We start from the raw sequence: 26,628 nt of genomic DNA, 5'->3' as shown, positions 1-26,628 counted from the left end.
CTACAAAGTGTACATCACTACATACAATTACATGTCATACCCTCACAATCGAATATTTGTCCAAAGCGCCCATCTTGCAAGTGAACAACAGAAACCGGATGATTGAAGTCATCCTGTGTGTGATGGATAACCTGTCCTCTATACACCAATGACAGAGAAACAGCCACACACACAAACATCCAGAGCTCTTGCCCACAGCATTCATAACATTAATAAATAGGGCAAATGTCATCCAGTGACTCATGAAGCTGTCAGAGTAAATTAGGAGAAGCTCAGAACTATCTGAGAAAGATGACATGTCAACAGTGAGTGGGGTCAAGGTCAACCTTCCCTCTACCAGCTGAGAAAGGGGGTAAGTTTGGAGCAATGCCATTCCTTCTACCCCCCCCCCCCCCCCCAATGAGATTCAACACAGAATGAATTCAAAATTCAGGCCAGCACCGATTTTTGATACTGATAAAGCAGAAATTTTTGCGGTATCAAAATTTTCACACATTTCGCAGAATATTTTGTGGTGCATTTTGCGCTACATGAAATTAGCGCCAAAATAAAATCATGCAAATTTGTTTTGCTTGTTATATGTAATACAATGTACTACCTTATGTTTTGATTACCTGGAACTGAAAATACAAGAAATGTACCTCACCTGGAATGCTACAAATTACTCTCGCAAAAATTTCCACTTATACGGTATCACAGAATCAAGGGGTGTACTACTAACCCTAAACCTCTCTTGCCAAATTCAGCTACAAGAGTTGTAAAATAGACTGTGCCCTATTGACATTAAAAGTGGAATGACACCTCTGAGACTACATCTAACTGCTGTCAGCACACAGACAGCTTCATTAATTCCATGCAATTCATGCTACCGCAATTCACTACATGACTGCAGTTTTAACTACACCATAAACCACATTTCTAATGTGAAATATTAATGTCTTCCACTAGTATTGACCCCATTGTATGTGTACTATATGAGAAGGTGAGAAAGTATTTTATTACACTGCTGAGCTACAGAAGGCTCCTTGCATATTAACCCTCTCTGTGCTAGGAACTCAGAAAAATGTGTGCATAACAGTATGGGGAGTTTAATGCCAGTCAGCAGTCACAGCACATAAAGGATTAATCCAGTGAGTAAGGCATCATGAGCATTTGCCTGTGAGACAGAGAACATGTTGAAGATGCCCCATCAGAGACACATGTTGGTGGCCTAAGATTGAACTTTGTTAATAGACCAGAGTAAAAACAGGAAATAATGACAAAACTTGAAGAACAAAGTAGTGAAATGAATAAAAACAGATCAGAGAGAAAGAGGGAAAAGAAAAGTTTTTCAACATAAAAAAAAGTTTGAGCGATGATTTCAAGGCCCACTATTCAAACAGAATATAAGAGTTTCACTTTGTATCTACAATATGTACGTATCTTCTTTCTCTTTTTGTTATTTTCTTTTCTTTTGTTCCACCCATCTTTTCTTTTGTTTTAAAGGCTTCCATACCAGTAAAACATACATGTATTCCTTTTGATATTTTCTAGATGATGACTGACAGTTTCTTGAACAAAATCATGAGCATTCTTGTACAAGTTCATGCAATGAGATTTTTCATTCATTTCCTCCTCCAGTTGAGTTATGGTCATTTTTGACTCTCCGTCTTTGCCTCTGTGCATCTTACCACCTGATGTAAACTGTCCATTGTATATCCTGCACTGTATGATGTGACAAGCTTTCTCAATTGTATCTCAACTAACACTTACGTAGGCTGCATTTATCTAACTTGAGAGAGAGAATCACGTTACAAAATGTGTTTCGAATGGCATCTATGAACCTGGTTTGAAATGCGATTCTAATCGCAGTGCCACATTTATTAAATCCTAACAGCATAATGGTGATTTAAGCATTGTCACTGCGGAGCTGCTTTGTGCTGTTTGACCCGGAAGTAGAGGTCGCCTGAGGTGCACATTTTTTTTTTTTTGTAACCGATGGCGTGTATCATATACTGGAAGTTGACCTCGGCAGCTTGGAGGAACAAAATGGCACTGTGTTTATCTACTCACACAATCGTAGGCAATCGTCGTCTCAAACTCGTTTCAAAATGCCCTTTGAATGGCATTTCAAATTAGCATTTCAAAACGCATTTGAAAACCAGGATGTGTTTTATCTATTGCCCTAAAATGCCTCCAATGCGTTTAGGATAGCGATTCTGCCTCAGAAAATGTTTAGATGAATGCTCCGCACCCTATGTCAGCCAGAACTACTTGTACAGTGATCCCAGAAACCTGGCAACCTCTCAGGTGATCAAATTCATCATGAACCCCATCCCCAGCATCTGCCTGAAATAGGAGGAGGTGGGTGGAGGAGAGGAGGAGAAAGGGAGGAGAGAGCAGAAACTGGGTAAAATAAACAACATCAGGTTGATGGAGAAATACAGGTGACTTCTCATATTCCGTGATCACCGGTCCTCTAAAATGTCACCTCCTGAAGGTATTTTATCCAATCTACACACCCAACTCCCACACTCTTTAACTTCTCTCCTCTCACACAAAAGGGATGTGGTTTTTGTGGGCTTGTTGTACCTGCCACTATGGCAATCTTTTTGTTGTCCTTCAAACCACAAATGATGTATGCATTTTGAGGGACCAACTACCCTAGAAAGGCCTCTCCACAACTTTATTTAAACTTTCACAATCTTGGCATAAAAATGGGTTCATGACTAACCCCTTCTCATTCCTCTGTGATAAGAATTGAGGGAAAAGGAAAGAAGAAGGAAGAAAAATTGGCCCAAATCCCAATTTTGAATTATTAATCATCATTCATCATCCTGGATATCCTCTTTCTCTTTAAAATTCCAGGGTAACGAAACAAGTTGATGTCTCACATACACACTAAGTCAAAATGCTCTCGTTGATTGATGTACTGTACCCAAAGAGCCAACCAACGAAGTCCAAATACTGTAAAAGTGGATATTTTCGCGCGACTAATTTTTCGCGCTAGGCCGGGTCAGAAGAGTTTCGCGTGTTTTTAATTCCGCGGAATCAAGACATCACGCACAGGAACGTATGGCAGGCAAAAATATTCGCGTGTTTTTATTTTCGCGCTAGTTTCTGGTTGCGCGAAATGCGCGAAAATTTCAACACCGCGAAAATTTCCACTTTTACAGTAGGTCACATGACAAATGCAACACTGAGCACATTTGTGAGGAGCAGCAGTGAACTAAGTGAAATAGAAATGACACATAAGGATTGATTTTTCGTTCTTTTTTGCCAAAATTCTGTTTATTCTATTACCTTGCCAAATATCATCTCCACATTTCTTTACTCCCTTTGTCTTGTTTCATGCTAGCAAACTCTCAAAACCAAACCAACCCAATCTCCATTCCTTATAAATAAAAAAAACAAAACAATATCTATATGTACATATTCTGATAGATATACTTCAGGAGAAGCATTTGCCTATCACTACAAATTCACTGTATTCCCAAATTTGGTTTTCATAGCTTACATTGCAATTCTGATTACATTAACTCTTCACAGACTTTACTGTCTTCAGACACTTTTGTTAAGGTTTTAGTCCAAACATATTATAGGAGAGAGATGGGGAAAAAGCAGGCATATAAAAACTGTGCTACAAGCTCACAGCCTGAATACTTGTACAAAGTTTGCTTAAATTGCTTTAACATCAATGATAAAACCATGGTTTGCATCACAAAATTATAGAAATTGTGGTAAGTAAATAAAAGAAAATAGACTTAACAGTGAACGATGCATTTTGCTCTACTTAATAATATTCATGAAAAATAAAATGTATCAGCTGGAATCAAAACTGACTGTCATTGTTTACATGATTTTGGGGCAGACATACAAAGGTAGATGATGCTCCATCCTCTCTCAACAGTCATGCAAATCCACGGCACGAAACAATGGTTTAGACTGACCGCCTTCAGCAATTCTGAGAGCATGACAAAGTCCGCAACCAGCTCGTGCAGTGTCGGAATGTAAGACTTGTAGATATCACTTAAGAGTTAGGACAGCACTTGCACAGTGTATGTAACTTGATACTCTTCTCTCATGAAGATCTCTCAAACAGACAAGAGATGGAAGACTCTGAATAGACTCTTGCAAGATTGAAGCAGTAGTCATGGCAACGGCAGACGTGAGTTCTTGTGGGATGTGTTGATAATGATGTATGCGGTCTGAGGGTGGACAGGCTGTGAGACCTGCCTTGGATGTACGATGTAAATGTGGAATATGCGATGAAGGCAAATGGAATCAAGAAAAAGAAAGTGTTTTGGCTCCTACTGTACCATCATAGTATAAAGGCTTCAAAAAAAATCAAAAAAGCCTTCCAGCAAACTGCTGAAAATGACTATGCCAACAATGTGTAATGATGTGTATCAATAAGCTGTACCATAGGTGGAGTTCACTAAATAGAGCAGTATTTTGGGGGTTAAAGTTCACTGAAAGTCTCTTTAACTGATGATTTGCACGCACCGGCTAAAGATAGTCACCATAGTTAGGCTTACTCAGCATACTACACTGTATGTTAACTATAACTTTGTAATTATCTCTAAATAAAATATGAACCACCAACCACAACAAAGGAATCCAAAAGTCGTTGATGGCTGAGCCGAGAAAATCGAGTTTGAAGTCAGATCATCAAAATCGGTCAAAACTATCAAATTTCTGTTTTTTGCATAATTTTGTAGGGTAATGTTTTATCTCTAATCTACTGAAATTTCGAAGCTAATGATCAAAGGAAAGGCAAGAAATTAGCGTTTTTCTGGGCCATGATTTTCCGACTTTCAACTGAACAGAAATGTGTCTGAAGAGTTGGATTTAGCGCCACAGATAGACCCCACCCCTAGCAACGAGGGAGTGATCTTATTGGTCAGAGCGTGGCATCCTGGTTACTGATTGGTTGTGTGACCGCTGGGGCTGAGCGTGAATGAACATCGCGGAGGTTGCTAGGAGCATGCCTTCTATTGTCAAGTGGTGAAAACTATCTTACCTGCCCTTGATCACGATTGCGTAGGAAGGAAAACTTCGAAGGCGGTTTTCTCGAAACAATGATTTCCTAGACCACTCTACATGATCTCATGAAAGCATCGATATCTCCGCAACCGAGTACTTTTATGAGTTGTGTTATATACAGTATGAAATTAAAGAGGAAGATTAAAGGGAATAATGTTATGTTATTTTCAGAAAATTGATCTCCCCTGACTTTCAGATCCTTTTGTTGTACCAGGTCACAAATGCAAAAGCCTGTCTTATTTCACTTCAAGTACAGTGTATGTCTCACTCTCACCAGGGAGGTGTTACAGAGATGGAGTGGCAACTCTTCGTAATTCATGCAAACACATGTTTGGGTTCAAGGCGTTACAATGGGATGTCTAGCATTCCATTACGCTTTGAAGTCATGCTCGGCGCCGCTCTGGTTTGCAAGACGAAGTTGGGAGACGAAGAACGCATTTCACCTTTCATTGAATTACAAGTTCTATTTCACCGTAAAATTTTAAATGAAATAGAAATGTCTACTCGAATAGATTTAGAATAATTCAGGAAAGAATTCGATATTATAAACATGTATTTCTAGTTTCTTCGTAATGCGCAAATCAAAATGAAATGAAAGTTAGGCCCTCTTAAAAACCTAATATTTTTCTATAATGCGCATATTTGTGCATGTTAGTTTTTTAATCTTTTAATCTGGGATATTTTGATCTTTCAAATACAGTACTCCGCTAAAGCGTATCCCAGCGTGCTTTTAAACTATTTGCTGTTAAAATTGTTAGTTTTACACTGCATTTTGGTTCGCTGCTCCAATTCAAGTTACACAAATTCATTGTTGCCATCACATTGAAAGAGAGAGCGAATTGCAGTAGGGGCAAGTATTTCTAGATGTGAGAGCGCTAGTCCCGATTATTGATGCTCTCTTTTGTCAAAGCACATGGGTAACACCTGTAGTTGAACGCATAACTTCTCGGCGGCGCCGCGCATGACTTCAAAGGAGAGCAGCAGTTGTCTCTTCTTCTCTAGCACCTTCCTGCTCTCACCTCTTGCTGTAAAGTTTACACAAAGTCAAAATGGATACAGTCTGGCATGCCCACCAAATAAGGTCCAAAGGAGTGCTCCTAATCCAAAATTCAATTAACATCCAGGTGTGACAGCCTATTTAAGTCTCTATGGAATGCCAATGAGGTGCAGACAAAGCCTTAATATTTTCCTCCCTCAAGCGGTTCCAATGTCAAACTTTCATGTTGTAATTTATCCAGCAGACACACCAATTCAGGATGACAATAAACACTGAGCTAAAAAAGAAAAAAAGAAAAAAAAGGAAAAGAAATAAAGATTCCCAGAGCACTACCGAAATTAAAACATCTGTTCTTTGTGTCATTATAAAGTTTTCCTGCAAAGTTTCATTCAAATCCATTCATAAAAACATACATTGTAACTTCCTTGACTGAGATACACATTGTAAATATATCCATCCTGCTTCACAAAAACAATGCAGAAGCAGAAGGACACTTCTCCAATCAATGTTCTGTCAAATGCAAGTAGGGCCTGTAGGATAAGTCATTAGGACATGTATGGTAATAAACATGTACAGACTTTGCAAGAGTCCATCTTGTCTCAGAGAATTAGGCCAAGTGAATATGACAGATTAGAACTCATTTAATAGAATTACAATGCAATCACATGAAACACTGGACTTAATTTTTATTTCACAGTAAGTAGCAATCAAAAATCAAAGTTGCAAAACAAGATAATAGAAAATCTTACGTACACATGTACATGTAATTGATATGACAATATTACTTCCTAATTTTAAATCAATTTGTTACACAACTAACTTGGTAATAGTGGTTGCAATGTTATAAGGCAGGCACTTTTTTGATTGAAAACTTATTATCTGACATGCTCAAGATGTTCATATTCTTCGTGAAATTTAAACTGACAGCAATGTGCTTTGAAGATTGAATTAAACTGATAAAAATTGAATGAAAATGTTTCTAGAGCTACTGGCGTTGCAAATGCACTCAGTTACTAACAGCATTCCAAGGATTTATGTGGATGTTATAAATGGCAACGCTACATATGCCCATTCACACTAAAGGTAAAATACCGTGGTATTTTGTTTATGTGAACGCAAATGTATTCTAGGCCACATTGCGAAATGCCTTATAAAATACTGTGGTATTTACGTGTAGGGTGGTGATTTAAATGTGAATGGTACAGGTGCCTTTCCAATGGGAATGCACCTATATAGTGTCCATCTACTGTGGGAGGGGGGGGGGGGGGAGTTGTTGGGTGGGAAGGGGGAATGAACTCGAGTTTTTACACACATTTTTCTGAACATCAGAGCAGACTTTTCTCCAGACACACAAACTATCAGTATGTGGACCACCAAATCCATATCAAAGCCAGTAGCTGCTTACACTGGGACATTGCCAAGTTACTCTTTTGGCCACCTACCAATGTGCCTTGAGTTACCCATTGGAATACTGCTCACAAGCGGAACATTCATAGGGGAATGCCATGAACAAGTGCATTTCATGCATCTTACTCACAGCAGGCACAAGTATTTCAGGACAAGTTAGTTTCAAGAATAAAATAATAATCATATTTTGTTAACAATAAAATAATGATGATGACGATGATGATGATGATGATAATAATAATAATAATAATAATAATAATAATAATAATAATAATAATAACAATAATATCAATATTAATAATAACAATAATAATAATAATAATAATAATAATAATAATAATAATAATAATAATAATAATAATAATAATATTAATAATAATACTGATAATGATAATAACAATAATGATGTGAAAGCTCTCCCATCTCCCACATGTAAACAGCAGATGTTCAATCTGATTAAAAAGGGGTTAAAAAAGTTAGAGAGTTTATATTACAGTACACATTAATATGTAGATCATACAACTTTTAATTTTATACCTGGTACTTGGGCAGAACAGCACCACACCAATTACTACTTGCTACACTTTACATATTGTACAATAAAGGAAAACTTATCAAAACTGGGCATACACATAGTGCAAGTGAGGATGTCCAGTGATTTCTTGTTTTTTCAATTTTCATGGTTTTTACAATACATTGTATGAAACTACATGTAGAAATTGCATGCAAATCTGATCTAGGATATGTAATATTTTTGCATTTGCTCTTTATTTACTAGTTGTTAGGGAAATGTACATGTATGGTAAATGCTCTATTCTTTTACAAAGTCATCACATTGTTCACAATGAGCTTGCGATAAGAGCCTTGCTTTATGTCTATTCACATGAAAGTTATGTGCGGAGGTAATGGTAGTGACTTCCTTTGTCTGAATGTGACTGTAGGTAGCATCAGACCTCTCCTGGACTAGCAGCCACACAACAAAGTGAGCAGTCTTCCATGGCAAAAAGTGAATGAATGGGGGTGTCCTTCTTGGCAACCTGATTGGATGAGCAAGCTGTACCACATGTGGTATGTACTTGTAGGCTCTTCACATACTACAGTATTTTATATACTGTGGTCTCTCTGGCTGGACTGCATTTTCATACTATGAGTCATACTATTGATGCTACACAAAATGTTCCGGTATGGTGTTTACATAGCTACATACCGTAGTGTACGGTGTACACTGTGCACATTGTCTACAGTACCACCTATTAAGTATAAAGCATCGTAAGGCTATATTTCTCGAGCACCATTCCAATAATGTGTAGAAGTATACAATCCTTCTGACCTACTATCATTCAAGTGTGTAATACTCCATGGAAGTATCACTGTAACCTCAGTCTCTTTTAATAATAGAAACAAAACTAAGCATGGGGATTCATATCAAATCAACAACCATTAAAGGTCCAGTTTACCTTTGGGAGCAGTGATTTTAAAAAATGTTCAAGATATCACATTTGATGCACATGTGTACATAGGTCTGTTGTATCATAAAACATCCTACCATACATGTGTATGAAACATTTGCAATAAAAACTATAAATATAAGGAGATATCAGGGTTTTTCTCAATTTTGTGTATTTAACAACACTTAACATCGATTATACCGATTCAAATTTTGACAGTAGTTGTTTCTATCCCTAACTCACATTTTAGAACTATTTTGAAGCACTAATGCTGGGTTTTTGTTTCATCTGCAAATGGTAAATTAAGCCTTTAAAGCATAGGCCCTACGTGTACATTGTACAGTAGATGGTTTGATGTAGGGAAGAGTTTTCAAAGGCAAAAATTATGGTCATGCATTCCAATTCATTGCTTACATGTATGTGACATCATCCACATGCATGCATCTCCACAGAAATCAAATAACCATGCAATGATTTCTACAGGTTGTTGTTTGAAACTGATAGCAATAAGCTCATATTACCATGAACTTTAAAATTGAGGGCCCAATAAATTTTCATGCATAACTGAATTGCAATGCACAGTGCAAGAGGCTCATACTTGCATTTAATTCTTGCTTCTCTTACCTGAACTTTTAGGATCCACTGAATCTTAATACTCAGGTTACGTTCTTAAGGCACTGCTACAAATGAAATTGTAATGTTCCATTCATACAAGGTTGACACTAATGTACACGCCCAGGGAATAATTTTCCTGGTATCGCATTGCAATTCGCTATGCATTTTTATACTACTGCTACTCAAACTAACTTTTGTGTAGCAGCTTTCTTTCACAGAAGTGTACAGAATACCATTTAAAATATTATTCATCAGCTGAAATTGCTAATCAAATTTGAGTTGGAAGATTATTCCCTGACGTCACAAAGACTTCATAACAAAACTTGCCATACTGATACTGAATGTATGTATGTATACAGGTGTGTTAGTTTCTTTCAGGTAGGCCTACATGTATCATTAACTAGCTTCAGCTAAAACAGTGCATACTCAATATTATGTCCTATATAATGCCATATGAATACAGAAATTATAAAACTTCATACAATAGTATGTGGACAGTGTACAAATGTACAGGCCTCTTGTTTGGCCTACAATGTACAGTAAATGAATCTTGTAAATTTGCACACTGTCACATCGGTTGTGGCCCACTGGTTGATTATTGGGCTGCATAGTGGCCTAATGCCATTGCTAATGTACATTATACATGTATGCACTTTTAATACAGTTACAGATGTACACGTACTAGTATGCTTTCATACTCAGTGCTAATATCGCATGTCATACCAGCCCTATCAACAGAAGCAATTTGGCCACCAACAAGTTTCACGATTCAGGTACGAAATGTTATCTTCCTTTCCTTTTTTCTTTGTTTTGTCACTCAAGTTGTTTTGAGTCCCAAATAATCAATCATTCCAATCTAGCCCCTCCACCCTCTATACTGGGCACAGTACATTGCAGCAGACAGGGTTACTCCATTGAACTGCCCCACATAATAGTAGTGAAATAATCAATACCATTGATGGATCCAATTTACCACTAAATACACTGTTTGTGTCTTCGCTTGTATGCACTTCTACACTTTGTGCTCATGTACACAACAGCTGTCCATCAGAAGCTCATATCATTTTATTCTCCGAACAAACTACAATTATACAGGTACTGTACATCTGACAATGATATTTGATGGTAATACCAAAGGCAGATAATATACACATGCAGTCACATGTTTCTTAGCGTGCTTAGTTCACATGTCATCTACATGTTTCTGGCATTGATTACATGTCACGCGATTATGCAATATAATTCAAACTACAGAGCTGTATTTCCTACCCTGCTAATTGGCTGACAGACCCAGGGTCCTATGGTTTCTGTTGGGCATGATTCTCAGCAATTATGCATTGCTCTACATTTGAACATCAACTTCAAGCTAGACTAGACGCTATATTTTGTGGCACTTTTTAAAACTTTTTTTAAAAAGATTTTGCGAGTCAACCTACTGTACATGTATATCCACAAAATGAACAACCTGTAAACATACAAAAATTGTATTGCCTTCCACCTTGCATACATATCGTTTCCAAGGTGAGAAATCACAAACTTTTCTCTTCTGGTCGTCGATTCTCAGACATATAACACATCATGATGCGCAGAACAATAACGGATACAGTGTAGCTGTATCCATACGTGTAACCGTCTAGTTTCAATGATTTCCTACATTGTACACCCTTAGGATTTCACAACACTACCATAAGGGGCACAGCAAATGCAGTACTTGCAACAACAACAAAACAATAAACAAATAAAACAAAACAGCCTCTCACTGCTACAATAGGTTATGTACCCCCTCCCCTTGTCGGTCTGAGTGGAGGAGCACAAAACATTGTTTTTTATTGTTCTTATCCAATGGCACTGACCATCTTGACTTAAACTTCACACAATCCACATTTATCAACTGCTTTGTTTTGAGCTATCCTCTGAAATTTAGATTTCACTGTTGACAGTGTTGCACGTACACGCATACAAGGTTGTACACTGCACAGTCTATCCGGCAAAGGATGGTCAGCCATTTTTTTAGATTTTATCTAATTGTACATAAGTATTTATTTCACTTGAGCTCTATATGGCTTATCTATAAAAATTAATTTCCACAGAAACTGGATAGCTATAGGCCTATGTAAAAGATGTATATTGTATGTTCTACTCGATATTCTTGTATCATTGCTTTATGTATCGTCTGCATCATCCTGACAATTCAAGTAAAAAGACACACACAAAAAAAAACAACTTACTGACAGCAATTGTAACTGAAAACTAATTTTCACAAGTATGAACTCTCTTGGGTGTCCAAAACAAAACAAAACAAAGCATCAGGTATTCAATGTCTGTCTCAAAGATGTTTCCTCATCCAGGCTTACGATGCAACGTACATTGTACAGAGTAACTTGCCAATACAGCTGTTGGTTTGTTTTTCACACCTTGTGATTAAGATCTGAATGAAAATCCAGCTGTATTTTACAATGGATTTCTGTTGAATTTACCATACATGTACTCTACTTGATTTCAACATCACAGTAGAGCATTATGAGAAACACATGCTTTTTAAAGCATCTCAGCTTTTTTTTTTCTTTCTTTTTTTCTTGGTTGTTGTTTGATTGGCACACAGACATAAATATATCTACACATATCTCCCTCAGTAGTACTATCCTTGGCTGTACTGGGATATACAATATGATGTACAATGTACACTGTACATGTACAGTATGTATGTGAGTGTGTGTGTGTGTGTGTACTGAAATATTATGGTATGGGTATGTGTGAGGGTGCGTGGGTGTGCGTGGGTGGCAGACTGCCATGAAGACAGGTTTCACTTTCAGGTAATATCTTGAAGAGCACAGTTGTGCTTGCTGAAGATGAATGTACAATGCCTTTGTACATTGTAGGTTTGTGTGGTGTTTTTAATTCTACGAATCTGTACACCCATACTGTACACACACTGTATTCTTCACATACATTGTAGGCCTACTCTTCAATGTTCATGTACCATTACAAGTCTTTCTACTCACAACTTCCATTGCTATCACCCATTTACAACATCAGCGCATTATGCCCATGAACTTGTTACACGTACATACATGGGGTATGAACTCTGTACACTGTACATGTATGTCATTGATGAATGAACCTAGTGTTTTTGTAGCCTCCCTAATCTCTGTTTTCATGCTTCAGTGCTAATCCCATTGGACAATGGCTGAGAATGATAAATGATCCATCCCCCACATCCCTCCTTGCTTCACGGTATGGTCAATAAACTGTACGCAGGGTAATCCACCTCCCTGCTGTACGTAAGCCACCAACATGCTGGACATGCAGAGCCATGTAATAAACTAGTCAGGATACAGTGTAGGCCAAATTTTCAACTGTGAAGATCCATTGTAATAGCATGGAAATCAATGTCTGCAACTCACTCGGCTACTGTGGGTGTATAACATGATCACTGTCACTACTACAAAATAGAAGAAAAAAAATCTTAGAGAGCATACTATTTCCACTGCTCTGCAAACACACATATTATATTGTACAATGACTGTAAAGTGTGACCATACATGTAGACCTTGGTGTGATCAACATAAAGTAGGCCTACATTGTATAGAGAACTCATCTCAGGATTATATCAATAGATGTCACATGTTCCTTTCATATGCATTACATTAATCTGTTCATTTGACCAGGGAGGTGGATCCTCTCACCTCCCTGATTTGACTACCGGTATATATGGAACAATAACCTTTTAGATTTTTTTCCTGCTACAGTACATGTATGTTGATACCTCATGGGTTAGGATGTGCCTAAACATTTCCATAATTTAATACCCTACAATTGTATGCACCAAATTCCAAATGATGCACTAAGACATGTGCACCATTTGTGTATTGTCCTGCAATAATGAGCTTGCTTTAATTACCAAGCCAAAATAAGACATGTTCTGCTATTAAAATCAGCCCACTATCTACAGGAACTGGTTGTGGTATAGTATGTATCAAATCACAGGGAAATCACTATTACACGTATCAGAGCCAGCTGTATAAGCACATCACACACACACACACACACACACACACACACACACAAATGTTATATGTACATGTTGTACAAACATGCATGTTGAACCATATTCGGAGCTACATCAGTAAATAATTATCACCCGTGTATCATTTCATTTGTCCATTGTGCTTTTAATCAATGGATCTGTTTTAAAACAGACTACATGTACAGTAGCTGCTGTGAAAAGATGAAATTCAGGTTCATAAATTCTGTCAAACCTGTATTGATAGTTAAACAGAAATGTGAACAAATATTTAACAGAAATGCACTCTTTTAAAGGGGGAATAACTGTTACCCCTCCCGTACATGTACAGTATCTCCCAACCAAACACAACACACACACACACAAACACAGACACACATAGAGACAGATAACCACAAAAACATGCACCGGTTGATCCATTAGGTGTGTCATTTATATACAGTACAAGCTACAAGAGCACCACTGCAGGTATACTGTAAGGTGCATCACTCTTCCAAATTTTGCTCCGAGTTGAAAGGCAAAGATTTTTTCCACCAAGCACACTATACCAAATTTGTATTAATTCACTGAGCATTCCTGTACGTGTGTGTCTGTGTGTGTGTGTGTGTGTGTGTGCACACGGGTGCTCTATTGATTGTGGTGAAAAAAAAGGGGGTCACCCACATTCTCACTACATTGTATATTATGGTCAAACCCTCCGCATTAGTCATCACACAGCCAACTGCATGCATGTGCCATAATGAGCTACTCGCACTGTGCAGCAGCATGGTACCGGTACTTACAACTGGTGATCCCTACATCACCTGGCAAATTGTAGGGTAAAGGGAATGCACACATTCAACCATTCACACACAGATGGCTTGGTGAAAGGTCTGTGTACAAACTGTTCCATACAAATTCATGCACGCACAGGTACATGTATCACCACGAAAATAATGACAGCTCATGGAAGAATGGCAAACAATAGTGTACAATACACTGTATTGTAGACTACATGTATGATATAAACATTACCTTGCTTCCTAGAATTTACATGTACATGTTTTTCATACTTTTACACTATAAATCAATCACAATCCTTTTTACACAAGGTTCACAACACATTCAACATCAATGAAATACAATGTAGGCCTTTAGATGGAATAGTTTCCATGATGGGGGTGGGATTAAAGTAAGATATGAGTGTAATAATCCTGCTTAGTATAGGATTCAAAGAAAAAGAGTATAAAGTATGTACTGTACAATTGTATGAAACAGGGACTGAAATTTGAGACAATTCATTACAGTGTATCAACTCAATCCATAATGTAATGGTGAGGCAAATGTCCCCATGCTACCATGTACAAATGAAATAGAGATGAACCTGGTAGAACAGTTGCATCTTGATTCACACAGTTTGTTGGCATGAGCATAAAGACTAATTGTACACATTTTACATCTCCCCCCCCCCCCCCCCCCCCGAAGTATATTGTATGACCAATGATGGTCTGTGGTCAGTAGACTAGAGTCCACTGCCTCGGCGTTACTCCTTGCTGAGCTGACTCCAGTGACTCACAGGGCTAAAGATGAACGCTGCCTCCATACCATCAATCATGCTCCAATCAAACTTGGCAATGCAGTCCCAATTACAGCTGCATTACAGGGCCCTGGAATTGCATCAAGCTGGCAAAATGCTTTTTGCAGTTGTAAAAACACAGCAAATTTGCCCAAATCAAACAGCCATTGCCTGGGGATACCAATAATTACAGCTTGTGAACATTGGAGCCTAATCCATGGCATACAAAATATACCGTACAATGTATGTAAACATGCCATTAGGCAGTGTTCTTGTCATTGTTCAAGTTGAGCAAATGAGATTAATATAGCTAGCTGAACATCATGCTGCATTTTTCTTTGGTAGCATCACTGTGAATAACATGTGTGGGTAGAAAAGAACTCAGTCGTGAATAAGTACGGACCAAGTTTAATTTAAGCTTTGCATTTTCTTAGCCCGTTGAAGACGAGTCCCGAATATACATGTACACAGTACCAAACGGGTACTCAAGCAAGTGTCTATGGAAAATGTGTGTTGAACTGTGGTAAAATTAGCCCATCCTCAACAAAGTTCCTTTGTCTTGTATCTAATTACATTGTACATGCAATGTTTGTATGGACCAATGCACTATTATGAAAAACTAGAGTTACACTGTAAGTGAACATGCACTTCTGATCATCCATGAACGATAATATTTCTCAGGACATGTTTACCACTGGAGGGAGGAACTTTTTTGAACTCCCGTAAAATGCCAAATATAAAGTCAGTACCTGGGACCCAAACTGTGTGCACCCGGACAGCAACCAATATATCGTGGAGTCACTTTTAATAAAGCATAGCTTAGATCAGCACACCACACATGACCTTTTAAGCAAGAGGATCATCACTGAAATAAGATTGCTTTCCAGAATTTCACACGCGAGAGTAATCTGCAGGAGAATAGGCTGGCATCACCAAATTGAGTTGGCAGGTGCGAAACCAAATAATCACCTGAAGTACTTGATTGAAATACATATTAGATGTATCAGCACATGATTATGGTTTTCACTAACTTTTAGTACTTGGGAATACCATGGCATAGATCAGTGGACAGTGAACATCCATAGTGTTTAACAAAATGCAGCTAAGGGAAATATCCCAAGTAAAATCTTGTAATCTCATCACAAGTGATACCTAGAATAAGACAATCCACAAACTGGTAGCCCATGATGAAAAGTCTTCTGGCAAAAGAAAACAAAGACTGAAACAGAATATGCATTATCATCACCACTAGATTTCTTAGAATTTCTTGCACTAACTTTTCCTAGCATCACTTTACAGTGTATGTCTACTATTCTCTGCTTCACATTCAGTGTTTATACAGTGTATGGGTAACTTGAGAAGTACAATCATAGACAATAGCTGTTCAGATGGGCATTCATACATGTACTTTCACTTTTACTTGCCTTTTGAAGAGGAAAGTCTGGTTAAAAAGCAAGTTTATAAGTTTCTTGGTAGGAAGGCTTAACCATATGACTTGCTTCCCATCTAATCTGGGCCATAATTTGTCCTTGTGACAGATAACAACCTGCTCAGGGTTTATATGGATGTTACAGAAGTGGTTTACCATCATACATGCACCCCGCATTCACAATGGTCCCCGCGACGCGGGGAAAGTCCCGAGCTGTGGGACCTTCTCCTCAAAAACCATAATGTGAACGCTCGCTGGGACTTGTCCCCGGGGAAAGTCCCGAGCTGTGGGACTTTCTCCTCAAAAACCATAATGTGAACACTCGCTGGGACTTGTCCCCTCATCCCCACGAAGCAATCATGCACATTTACGTACATCTACACATTAAAAAAATTCCACTTAAAATTATATGTCTTATCTGAGTGTGAGTTGATCTTGCCTCATGCTATGATAAGACATATCATTTTAAGTGGAATTTTTTTAATGTTGAGATGTATGTAAATGTGCATGATGCATGTGCATTTCTTGTAATAAATTTTGGGAATTGTTTGTAATGACATTTTCTATAAATGCTGGCACAACAAATTGGTCGCATTTACTCTAATAATAGCTGACGGAAAAATATTCATTATGGATACTAAATAAGGATGGAAGAATTAACTTACTTCCTGTGTTCTCTCCTCCGGCTGCCTTTCAAGGCAGCGGATGAAATGTCCATCGATATACACCGTCATTCTCGGCAGATTGACAGCAGAAGATTCCTGGTTTTCTTTAGATTTCTTCAGTTTGAGTTCTTCGTTAATTCCAACAAAGTGAACAAAAATACTCCTGACAAAATCCAACACTCAACTGTAGAGCATTTATCTTATCGTCCAATACCACTCCACGATCAAAAGAGTGATGGCGCAACTTCTCTTATGAAAGTGAGTGAAAAAGTCTTGTAGTGCCCTCTAATGCATTTGTACACAGCGTGGTTAATATCTGGTGTAAAGTTTTGTTCGTAGATCTGTAGAACCTACATGCATGACAATATGCAGCTGTGGCCTCCTGTCAGACACAAGTTGTTTTCATGATATCACAGTCAGTCCAGACTTTTGGCTGTGCCATTCCATGACATTTTACACAGCAAGCCAGGCTGCTAAATGGCACACCTGCAAATTCTGTCCCCATGTACACTACATTCCTGTGGGCTGCTTACTTGTGGTCCTCAGTAGGAAGCTGCTGACACTGTAATTTCAATCTCTGTGAGATGCAATGTGGACAAGCACGTGTAGACAGTTACTCCTCTTTCTTTTTGCTTGATGCATTCCATTCCATTGGCAGATCATCAAGCATGATTCACACATCAAAGCGTCTCGATGCTGTCCTTGTCAGCTGTACACTGGTCCTTGCCTTGGGGCCCCTCGTGTCTGAAGATACCGCTTGCAGCGCTCGACTATGTGCTTCTTTTTCTGTATGAAACAACAGAAAACTAAAAAGGTTTTTTATAATGTCATGTACATGTACATCTGCAATGCATTCTGTCAAATCCTTCCAGACATTAAAAGGAGTTCATATAACAATAATATCTTGAATGAACTACGTACATGTAGAAGGATGCTCCCCCATGAAGAAGAAAAAAAAAAATAATAATACTACCAATCATACAATGTTCATGATTGCATTATTTCATGTGTACGAATCTTTCCACATAAACTATATGTATCTGATGTATAAATGCATAAATTGACCAGAATGTATTCTGGTGCAATGCATTAAGCATAGTTTTTATAGAAAAGTGTACAATTGTACATGTCCAAGTAGAGTGATTAAGTACATTGTATTATAACTTCCAGTTCTCAACTGCAGGTGTAACACACATTATGTGATACATCAGTGTACAAGTACAGCTGTATGTACACTGGTGCCTTTGCATGAAACATTAAAATTGTAAAATTGGTATACATGTTTGTATCTAGACAGCTTCATGTTTCATGAATATAAATAGAATACAAGACATCCTAATTTAGTAAAATGATAACAGTTTGCTTTACTCTACAGCTGTATGTTGTAGAATCATTTTTATCTCCTGCATGAAACTGACAAAAGTCTGGAACAGTCATTAAAGACAGCAAATGACAGTGATGTTATACAGATACTGTGCCAATACAATACAGGGACTGCACATGTTCTATGTACTGAAATAATATCAACAGCTTGTTACAAGATATTCTACAGATACAGATCTATGTATAATGTACACTGTATGAACTGACAGACAGAAACTGTCAGAAAACAAAAACAAAAACAAACAAACGAACAAATATACAAACAAAAGCACCTAAGCTTAAAAGGTAAAGTACTAGTACACTGCATGCAGTAACATTGACTCTTTTCCTTTTTCTTTTCTTTTCTTTCTTTTTTTTTTTTGCTGGTATATCACATATCGACACTTTCAAGGAAAAGTTTGTAGAGGTTTTTGTAACACAATCTGAATGAAGGTAAACTACATCTACTGCATTGTCCCTGACAACTCCCCATGCACCCCCCCCCCCCCCCAAGTTGAAATTAAAAGCAAATGTGCAAAAACGAACCAAACAGTCCAGGTACAAAGGAGTATATGTCATAACTTTCTCTGAACATTGTTATTCAAATGTTATGTTTTTTACCTCTAGGAACAGTGATTTTAAAAATGTTCAATTAATCATATTTGATGCATATAATATGTGTAGGTCAGCTGTATTATAAAACATCCTACCATATAAAATTTTCACAATAAAGCCTAAAATATGTAGAGGAGATATCACTATTTTTCTCAATAAACCATAACTGTAGAATTTAGTCCGGAAACATTTCTATTATAAGTACAGTTCACATTCTGTATATTTAACAATACTTAATATCGATTACACTGATTCAAATTGTTACATTGGTTGTTTCTACCCCTAATTCCCATTTTAGAAGGTCTATTAATTGTTTGTTTATTTTTTAATTCAGACCTGGTCTCATCCTGGGCACAGCTTTCAGTTTTTCGTCACCATCACAGTTTGGTGCGATGAGTTAATACACAATTTCAACAAACACTCTTTCAACCAACTACTGTATACGCCGAACATTTCGCGAGGTTTTTACTTTTGCAAATTTTGCGAGTCGGGTGCTATATTTTGCGAAATTAAAGACAAGCGAAAATATTGACTCTGATCCCGATGTAGAGACGTACGCGTGTACACTTCTCCGTTCAGTACAGGACTCAAGCGATCACGAATTTAACCACTCGCGATATCGTCAGGAATTCCTGATTCGCAAAAATTTAGACTCGCGAAATATATGGCGTACAAGTTGTATACAGTACACTGTATGACCATGTGTCATTGAATGATGACATTCTCTCTGTTATCTGATGTGGTAAAAACTCATACCAGTGGTTGGTCATGTGCTTGAAAAAATTTTGTATAATCTTGATACTGTTTAGTCCATTGGAACTTGAGATACCCACTGCCTGGATGCGAAACTGCATTGGTGCCCACGTATTTGTTGATCATAGGAAGTTCGGTCTTTCGATTGTGTCTACGGCTGGGTTTCATTTTGATGGTATCACCTTACTGCACCACATAGACCTTACAGTAGTTCTCTTCTTTAAACTATCTAGGGGGGAATTCAGGCTGTATAACAAGAGGATTCATGGAGCCAGACTTGTTGGCATAACATTACCCAAAGAAACAGACTGAAGCTTTCAAACTATTGAATTGCAGGCCAAGGCATTGTGATGTTGTAAACTAAAACATATTATTCAGTTGTAGTACCTAGCTTGAAACTTGGTAGATTTGTTTCATTTTCTGTGCTTAAAACCATAGTGTCTATTCTTATTCAACTTAATAAAAATTGCATGCATGGCTTACAGTTTAAAGACCTAGTAGGGTGGTGATTCATGGGTGACCCAAATCATTCGCTGCCTATCAGGGCCAGGGTAGGCCCTACATTCAAAAACCGCAAATACAGTAGTACCAGTCAGTGAATATGTGCATCAAAGCATATGCTCATTGGGTACAGTTGACTCAAAGCCAGAGATTTTTCAGCTGTACACAGAGATCAGTGAAACATTTACATGCCTATTTAAAGCTTTGGTACACAATTCATTACAGGGATTCCCGAATATATCCAAACTTGGCCAACCTTCCCACTCCGTTTTCCCCATGCCACTAGCTCTGTAATGACAAAGATCAAGTTTTTTTAGGCAATCAAGACACTCACACCTACAGTGCAGTGTAATGCCAGAATCCACAGCAAACTAAGGAGTTTATCAACTCATCCTGGCTGGCACAGAATTAAGGTTTCCAAACAACTTTCAGGGAGTTTTAGACAGTTGATAAATGCACAACCATTTTGATTATGGGGTTAGAAAGGAATTTCTGAGACGCCAAAGCAGTGCAGTTGCAAATGTGTTTGCATGTTGGGCCAGAAGAGCAATTCTGCAGGGTTGATAAACTCAAAGTTGTTTTGAAATGTGTCTAGACCTAGAATCTATAGCTTGGACCTAAATATGCCATACAAACCACTGACTGTGAACTGCACATCTCCACTCGGCCTCGGGTCAAAACTGCACAATGGAGCTATACCGTGCTAACCCAGTGATCAGTGGCCAACACCTACCCACATAAAAAACAGTGCATATATCTTCAACAAGCATGAAGCCTGCACTTTCATTGAAGAAGAAAAAGAAGTTTAGACTATGTCAAGGCATCTCCACATTAAGTAGACAGAAAGATCCGTTTGTCCGGAGGAGTCTTTTATTTTTTTGACGTTATTGCTCTCCTCCGGAGACAGAGCGAGGGGATCTGAAAGCCACACGCAGTCTCCATGGAACAAGACGACCAGATACAGACTGATCTTTCAGTCAACACATTATTTAAAGTAAAGTAGGAGTTAGTTACCAATAGGAGGGGATTCCGTGAAGCCAGACGTCGTCTCTGCGGAACATATCGTAACGGTATCCCTGATGACAAGATACAGACCGATCTTTCGGTTTCGGTCATATTTAAGCAAATGTTTAAGTCTAACGTTAGACCTGGAGTAGAAGATTTATGCCACAGTTCTACTACAAAACTGTAACAGGTTAGACTCCAGATCTCATACGAAACCTACTGATCGATGTTGTTACATTGTAGTACCAGTAATAATATTGTTAGATGTTGTAGATTCTAGACAGAGATAAAAATTTGGACTGATGCCTCACACAGTAAACTTTAAAGTTAAGCAAAGCAAAATTAACATTCATTAAACTGTCCACAATTTAATTAGATCTATCACTACAGTATCAGAATCAGTCAACTGCAACTTTCACAAACTTATCAGATGCATCATTGGCAGTTCGCAGCAGGATAGTGACAGTCAATGAAATGAAAAGCAGGTTGTTGAGAGTAGAAGAATATCTGAGGTGAAAAGCCGTGACCGGGCATCGCCGCAGACGGCTGCCACACACAGTCACAGAGCTTAGCATTCATAGCAACGTTCTCGTACCTAGTCAGTGGTTGGTGGCCGGTCTCTCCGATATGCCGTCAGTTCAGCCGAGTACAGCAACTGCAAAGTCTACCAATTCCAAGAAACAATCCTCTTTAAATGTGTCTACAACAATCACAGTTTGTGACTTATTCCTGTGGTTTAGAATCCCGTATATAGTCTGGTAAGCAGCATTCACGGTCGCCAAATTGTTACATATTGCAGTAATCCCAGCTGAACATCACAGATGATCACACGGTAGTTTCCCATGATGATGGTTAAATTGCAAGTTACGTTAGGCGGCTCCGCTACAAAAACGGGATAACTAGGCAGCGCTAGCATGCGCATACAGGCAGGGGGAGGTAGGAGGATTCGTAGACGCGCAATGTGTGTTTAGACGAGCGTCTACTATTCTTCCGCTCGCCGCGCCGCCGCCCGAGTCTCGCATACTGTAGTACGTGCACAGAGTTCGGGACGAGGAGAACATCGCCGGACTGCTACTCGGCCTGCCAGATAAAAATAGAGAACAGCCGCGCAGCCAATGAAATATCGGCCTCTCCTTTGTCAATGGGAAGCCATACTACTGCACAAACAGTAGGCCTACTGAACGCACGAATTCCGCAATCATGTACTCTGTAGGCCTACTGGAGATGGGCAATTAGTAAGATATTTTTGCGCACATTCACGTTTGATGATTTTTTTTTTAAGATTTCAAACAATCGAAAGTTAAGGTTCTAATAGCTCTATAGCTCTATAGCTCAATACAAATGGGTAAGTGAGTGGTATAGATCTATACTGAATTAATCAAACTTTAATGCAAAACTTTTAAAAGGACTGCCCGGCTGCCCGGCACATCGCAAGATGCAAACTTTCACAATAAGCTTAAACATGTCATCCTAGTGCAGAATCTTTTTGAATTGATGGGTTGAGTAAAAATACAGTATATCCCACATTCGAGTAAACTGCATCCTCATACCACGGTCAGCGATATAGAGTGAAGAATATGGACGACAGGTATAGTGTAACTTAATTAGGCCCTTTTAGTCTTTACATTTAACAATTTCACACACATACACACACACACACGCACGCACGCACGCACGCACGCATAATCAATCAATCAATCAATCAATCAATCAATCAATCAATCAATCAATCAATCAATCAATGTTCCTGATGTGGAGCGACATGTGTTTATCTTTCACAGAAAACAACAACAACAACTATATAATTCGCCCCTGGGGCTATAGAGCACCTCTCTTGATTTATCAATTTTATATCAGAGGCACATAACTTTACTCTAAAATGTCAGAAGGGCTCAAGCAGGTCTGACCCACGTTGCAACCTTCCTTTGTATATAATGGGTAAATACTCGGCATCTTGCCAAAGAAGAACTGTGATAGCGCATAATCAAGCTTGGAATAGGGCTTATTCGAATAGGCAATATTTCCTTTTCCCATAGCAGCCAACATAGCTGTGAAGTCGTAAAATGTGTGAAGTTATCTTCATCGATATCCCATAATGGGAGGCTGTCTGGAAATCAACACAAGGTCAAACATGGATGTTTGACAATAAGCCAGTTCACAATTAGCTCATACAATACCATGTGTGCATTATAGGCTACATGGGTTTTTTTTTTTTTCTCTCAGTACTGTTGTTAAGACACTTTGACCCACTCGTTTCCATAGGCATAATGCATATAATTAGCGTCCCCGCCGTAGTATAGCAATAAGCCACGGAATTCATGTTCAAACAAAGAATGAACTTGAGTATTGACAGTGACTAGAATGGTCCATCAATAAGTTTTGACACTTCAGCAGATATCCATTTCATTGTTTTGTATTAGATTGAATGCATTAACAAACCTTTTCTATTGATATTGCCAATTACAAAATGTGCCAGGCTTGCTGTCAGGTGGATATTAGTATCAAACCAGGGAGGTGGAAAGTCTTTCCACCTCCCTGATCAAGCACTATTTGTAATGATAACACACATGAATAATCATGACGTCACAGATGCTTATCTCAGTGAATCAAAAAAAAAAACAAAACAAAACAAAAACAGAACATGCCAGATTGTACAAACTACCTTCATTCTGCTCATTTATACAAAGTGGAACTGTGAACCGGCTTATGGTAGGGAGGTGGGACGGTCGAGTTGGCAAACCTTGTGGTCGAGGAGGTTGTTGCCGAATTATTGTTGCCGTGATACTCGGTTGACGCAGGGATGTATGATTACTAGTATACTAATTTAGTTCAGTATATCAGATGTGAGTATTGGTAAAGGATAACGATTTTGATTTTTCTTAAAGTAGAAAGCTATACATACTTCCTTTGTATACTTAAACAAGAAAACATTTGTATTTATTAGTACCCACTGTCCTAAATATGTGTCGTTTACTCTGGTGCCATAAGCTGTCGGTGCATTGAACAGTTCGTTTGGTCAGCCATATATTCCATGCTGTGTACCTTTAACACTGGGGAGGATGAGATATCCATATCTATTGGCTTGACAATAATTATGTGTGCATAAATTATATTCGATAATAGCATAATGTGTATATTGATTTTGTGTATGTGTGTGTGTGTGTGTGTGCATGATATGTTTTGTACACATATATTTTTTGTTTAATAAAAATGAAAAAAAAATGAATAAATGAAATGAAAACGAAAGCATTATATTACACTTTCAGGAATTGCGTTCATATTGAATGTGTAGAATAAACCAAGACAAATATAACTATGAGAGAATGATAAGCATAATTATGTGTGTATGTTTGTGTATATACGAGCAAGAGAGGGAGGGTACGGGGAGAGAGAGGAAGAGGTGAAAACAGGACTATTAGATATGTCAACGAAAAAGTTATAGCGCTTTAAAGTATAACGAATCGTCTGCTTTCCATGGTATGAGCTCACAAGCAGCATTTCATGTCTTTTCTTTCGTATACGTCTTCCAATATACAAGATGATATGAGATATGTGGACCCCTATGGAAACCAGCTCTGCTGAGCAGGGTGTTCTACCCCATGAAGTGGCAATAAATTCAATCAATAAATTCAAGATACCTTTATCATGAATGTATGGTTTTTCTCCTTCTATGTTGAAAAACTTTCTGGTGACGAGATATGATTAGATCTCATACGAGAATAATAAAGAATAAAACAATTACACCAATAAGATGAGACCCGGGTATTTTATCTTTTTTTTTTTTTTTTTGAGGGGATAAAGAGGGTGGGTTTTTTTGTTTTGTTTTGTTTTGTTTTTGTTTTTTGTTTTTTTAAGAATCATTGATATCACAGTCACCACGTCACTAGGCCCCACTAATCTCTGTGATCTTATTCAGACACATTGTTCTAAAATTAAATATATTTGCAATCATGTGATGGTAGAATTTTTACCGACTAAGACCGTCTATAAAGTCTTGTTTCAGTTTCAGAAGACAGGCATCGTTGATTTGTATGTGACCAACCTCTATAACAAGCGTCACTTATCATCTCGGGTAACATTGCCAACAATGTATATCCGGTAATACTAGCTATAATCACACGGGACACATGATACAAATCGCTCCAATACAGGAACTGTCCGCACTGTGATCTGAACTTGTATGTTCTGAAGAGAAAGTAACTGCAATTTAGGCCTATCCTACGGATGTAGATTTAAGACCACGAATGTATTAAAGTCGTTACAGTGTACTAAGATCAGTGATGAGACAACAGCCTTTCCACGTCTGCCGCTCGTTAGAAAAACCCGGATCCTCGTTCTGGCAAGTGACATTGTTCTCTTTAAAAAAAAAAAAAAAAGAGAAAGAAAGTGATAATGCTAATAACGTTGAAAAAGAAAAAAAATAATAATCATGATGCTTATGTTACTATTGAATGACTAATGGGTAATATCCTCTTTGTGTGTGTGATATACCTATAGTGGCAGCGCATTATAGCTCATTCTTCACTTTGCACAAAAATACAATTACCCATATTCCTCTGGCAAGAATCAGTTTAATTCAGCATTATCCGTTATTCATTATAGTTCGTACAAGACCTTTATCATGAAAGACGCCTTTGCTATTCGCTTCAATTTCTTCTACAATTTTGTTTGTTCTTGTCACAAACAACCAATTCGGCGTAGGCCATTAGTCTGTTTTTAAGTACGATGGTGTTCTCGTCCAGACTTTGTTAGACACTGCTGGAATTCCTATTCCTATTTCTTTTCTTTGTCAACCTTTATCTTCTTTTATATATTTGGTGAAACCTCAATCCTGATAGGTCAAAGGTGCATATAGTAAATACTTTAGCTATAATACTAAGTACACTGCCCAGCAGTTAGTCAGCGGATTTTTGGGATGCCCATAAATTATATTTAAATAGTAAGTTTGTCTTGTACGCTTATCTTTAGAATATTATTGCACATTGTGGAGTTACTTAGTGTAATTTCTCTGACTGGTAGCACTCAACTTCATTTTCATGCCTTGATTAAACATGAATATTTTAAATTAAACGGGATGCGGTACATAAAACAAATATAATATGGTACTGCTACCTTTCGGGTCACTGTTAAAACTATTTGCCCTCGGTGATTTCTCAACAGTGCTATGACCCTCGACTTCGTCTTGAGGCATAGTCCTCTAAAGAAATCACCTCATGGGCAAATAGTT

General features: G+C 38.0%; 1 protein-coding gene across 1 annotated transcript in view; it reads right to left on the bottom strand.

The window, feature by feature from the left end:
• LOC140228740 (rap guanine nucleotide exchange factor 2-like) overlaps positions 1-22,247 on the bottom strand; it is a 125,156-nt gene extending 102,909 nt beyond the window's left edge. The window contains exons 1-2 of the mRNA XM_072309021.1: positions 21,997-22,247; positions 17,166-17,951 (exon numbers count right to left, since the gene is read on the bottom strand). Coding sequence (XP_072165122.1) covers positions 17,166-17,234 — 69 coding nt within the window. The 5' untranslated portion in view covers positions 17,235-17,951; positions 21,997-22,247. The remainder of the gene's footprint in view (positions 1-17,165; positions 17,952-21,996) is intronic.
• Positions 22,248-26,628: the final 4,381 nt, after the last annotated feature.

This window comes from Diadema setosum, chromosome 5 (genome assembly GCF_964275005.1).
Source record: "Diadema setosum chromosome 5, eeDiaSeto1, whole genome shotgun sequence".
Taxonomy (NCBI): domain Eukaryota; kingdom Metazoa; phylum Echinodermata; class Echinoidea; order Diadematoida; family Diadematidae; genus Diadema; species Diadema setosum.
Note: the sequence above shows the minus strand (reverse complement) of the source record. Positions and strands in the feature narration are given on the sequence as shown.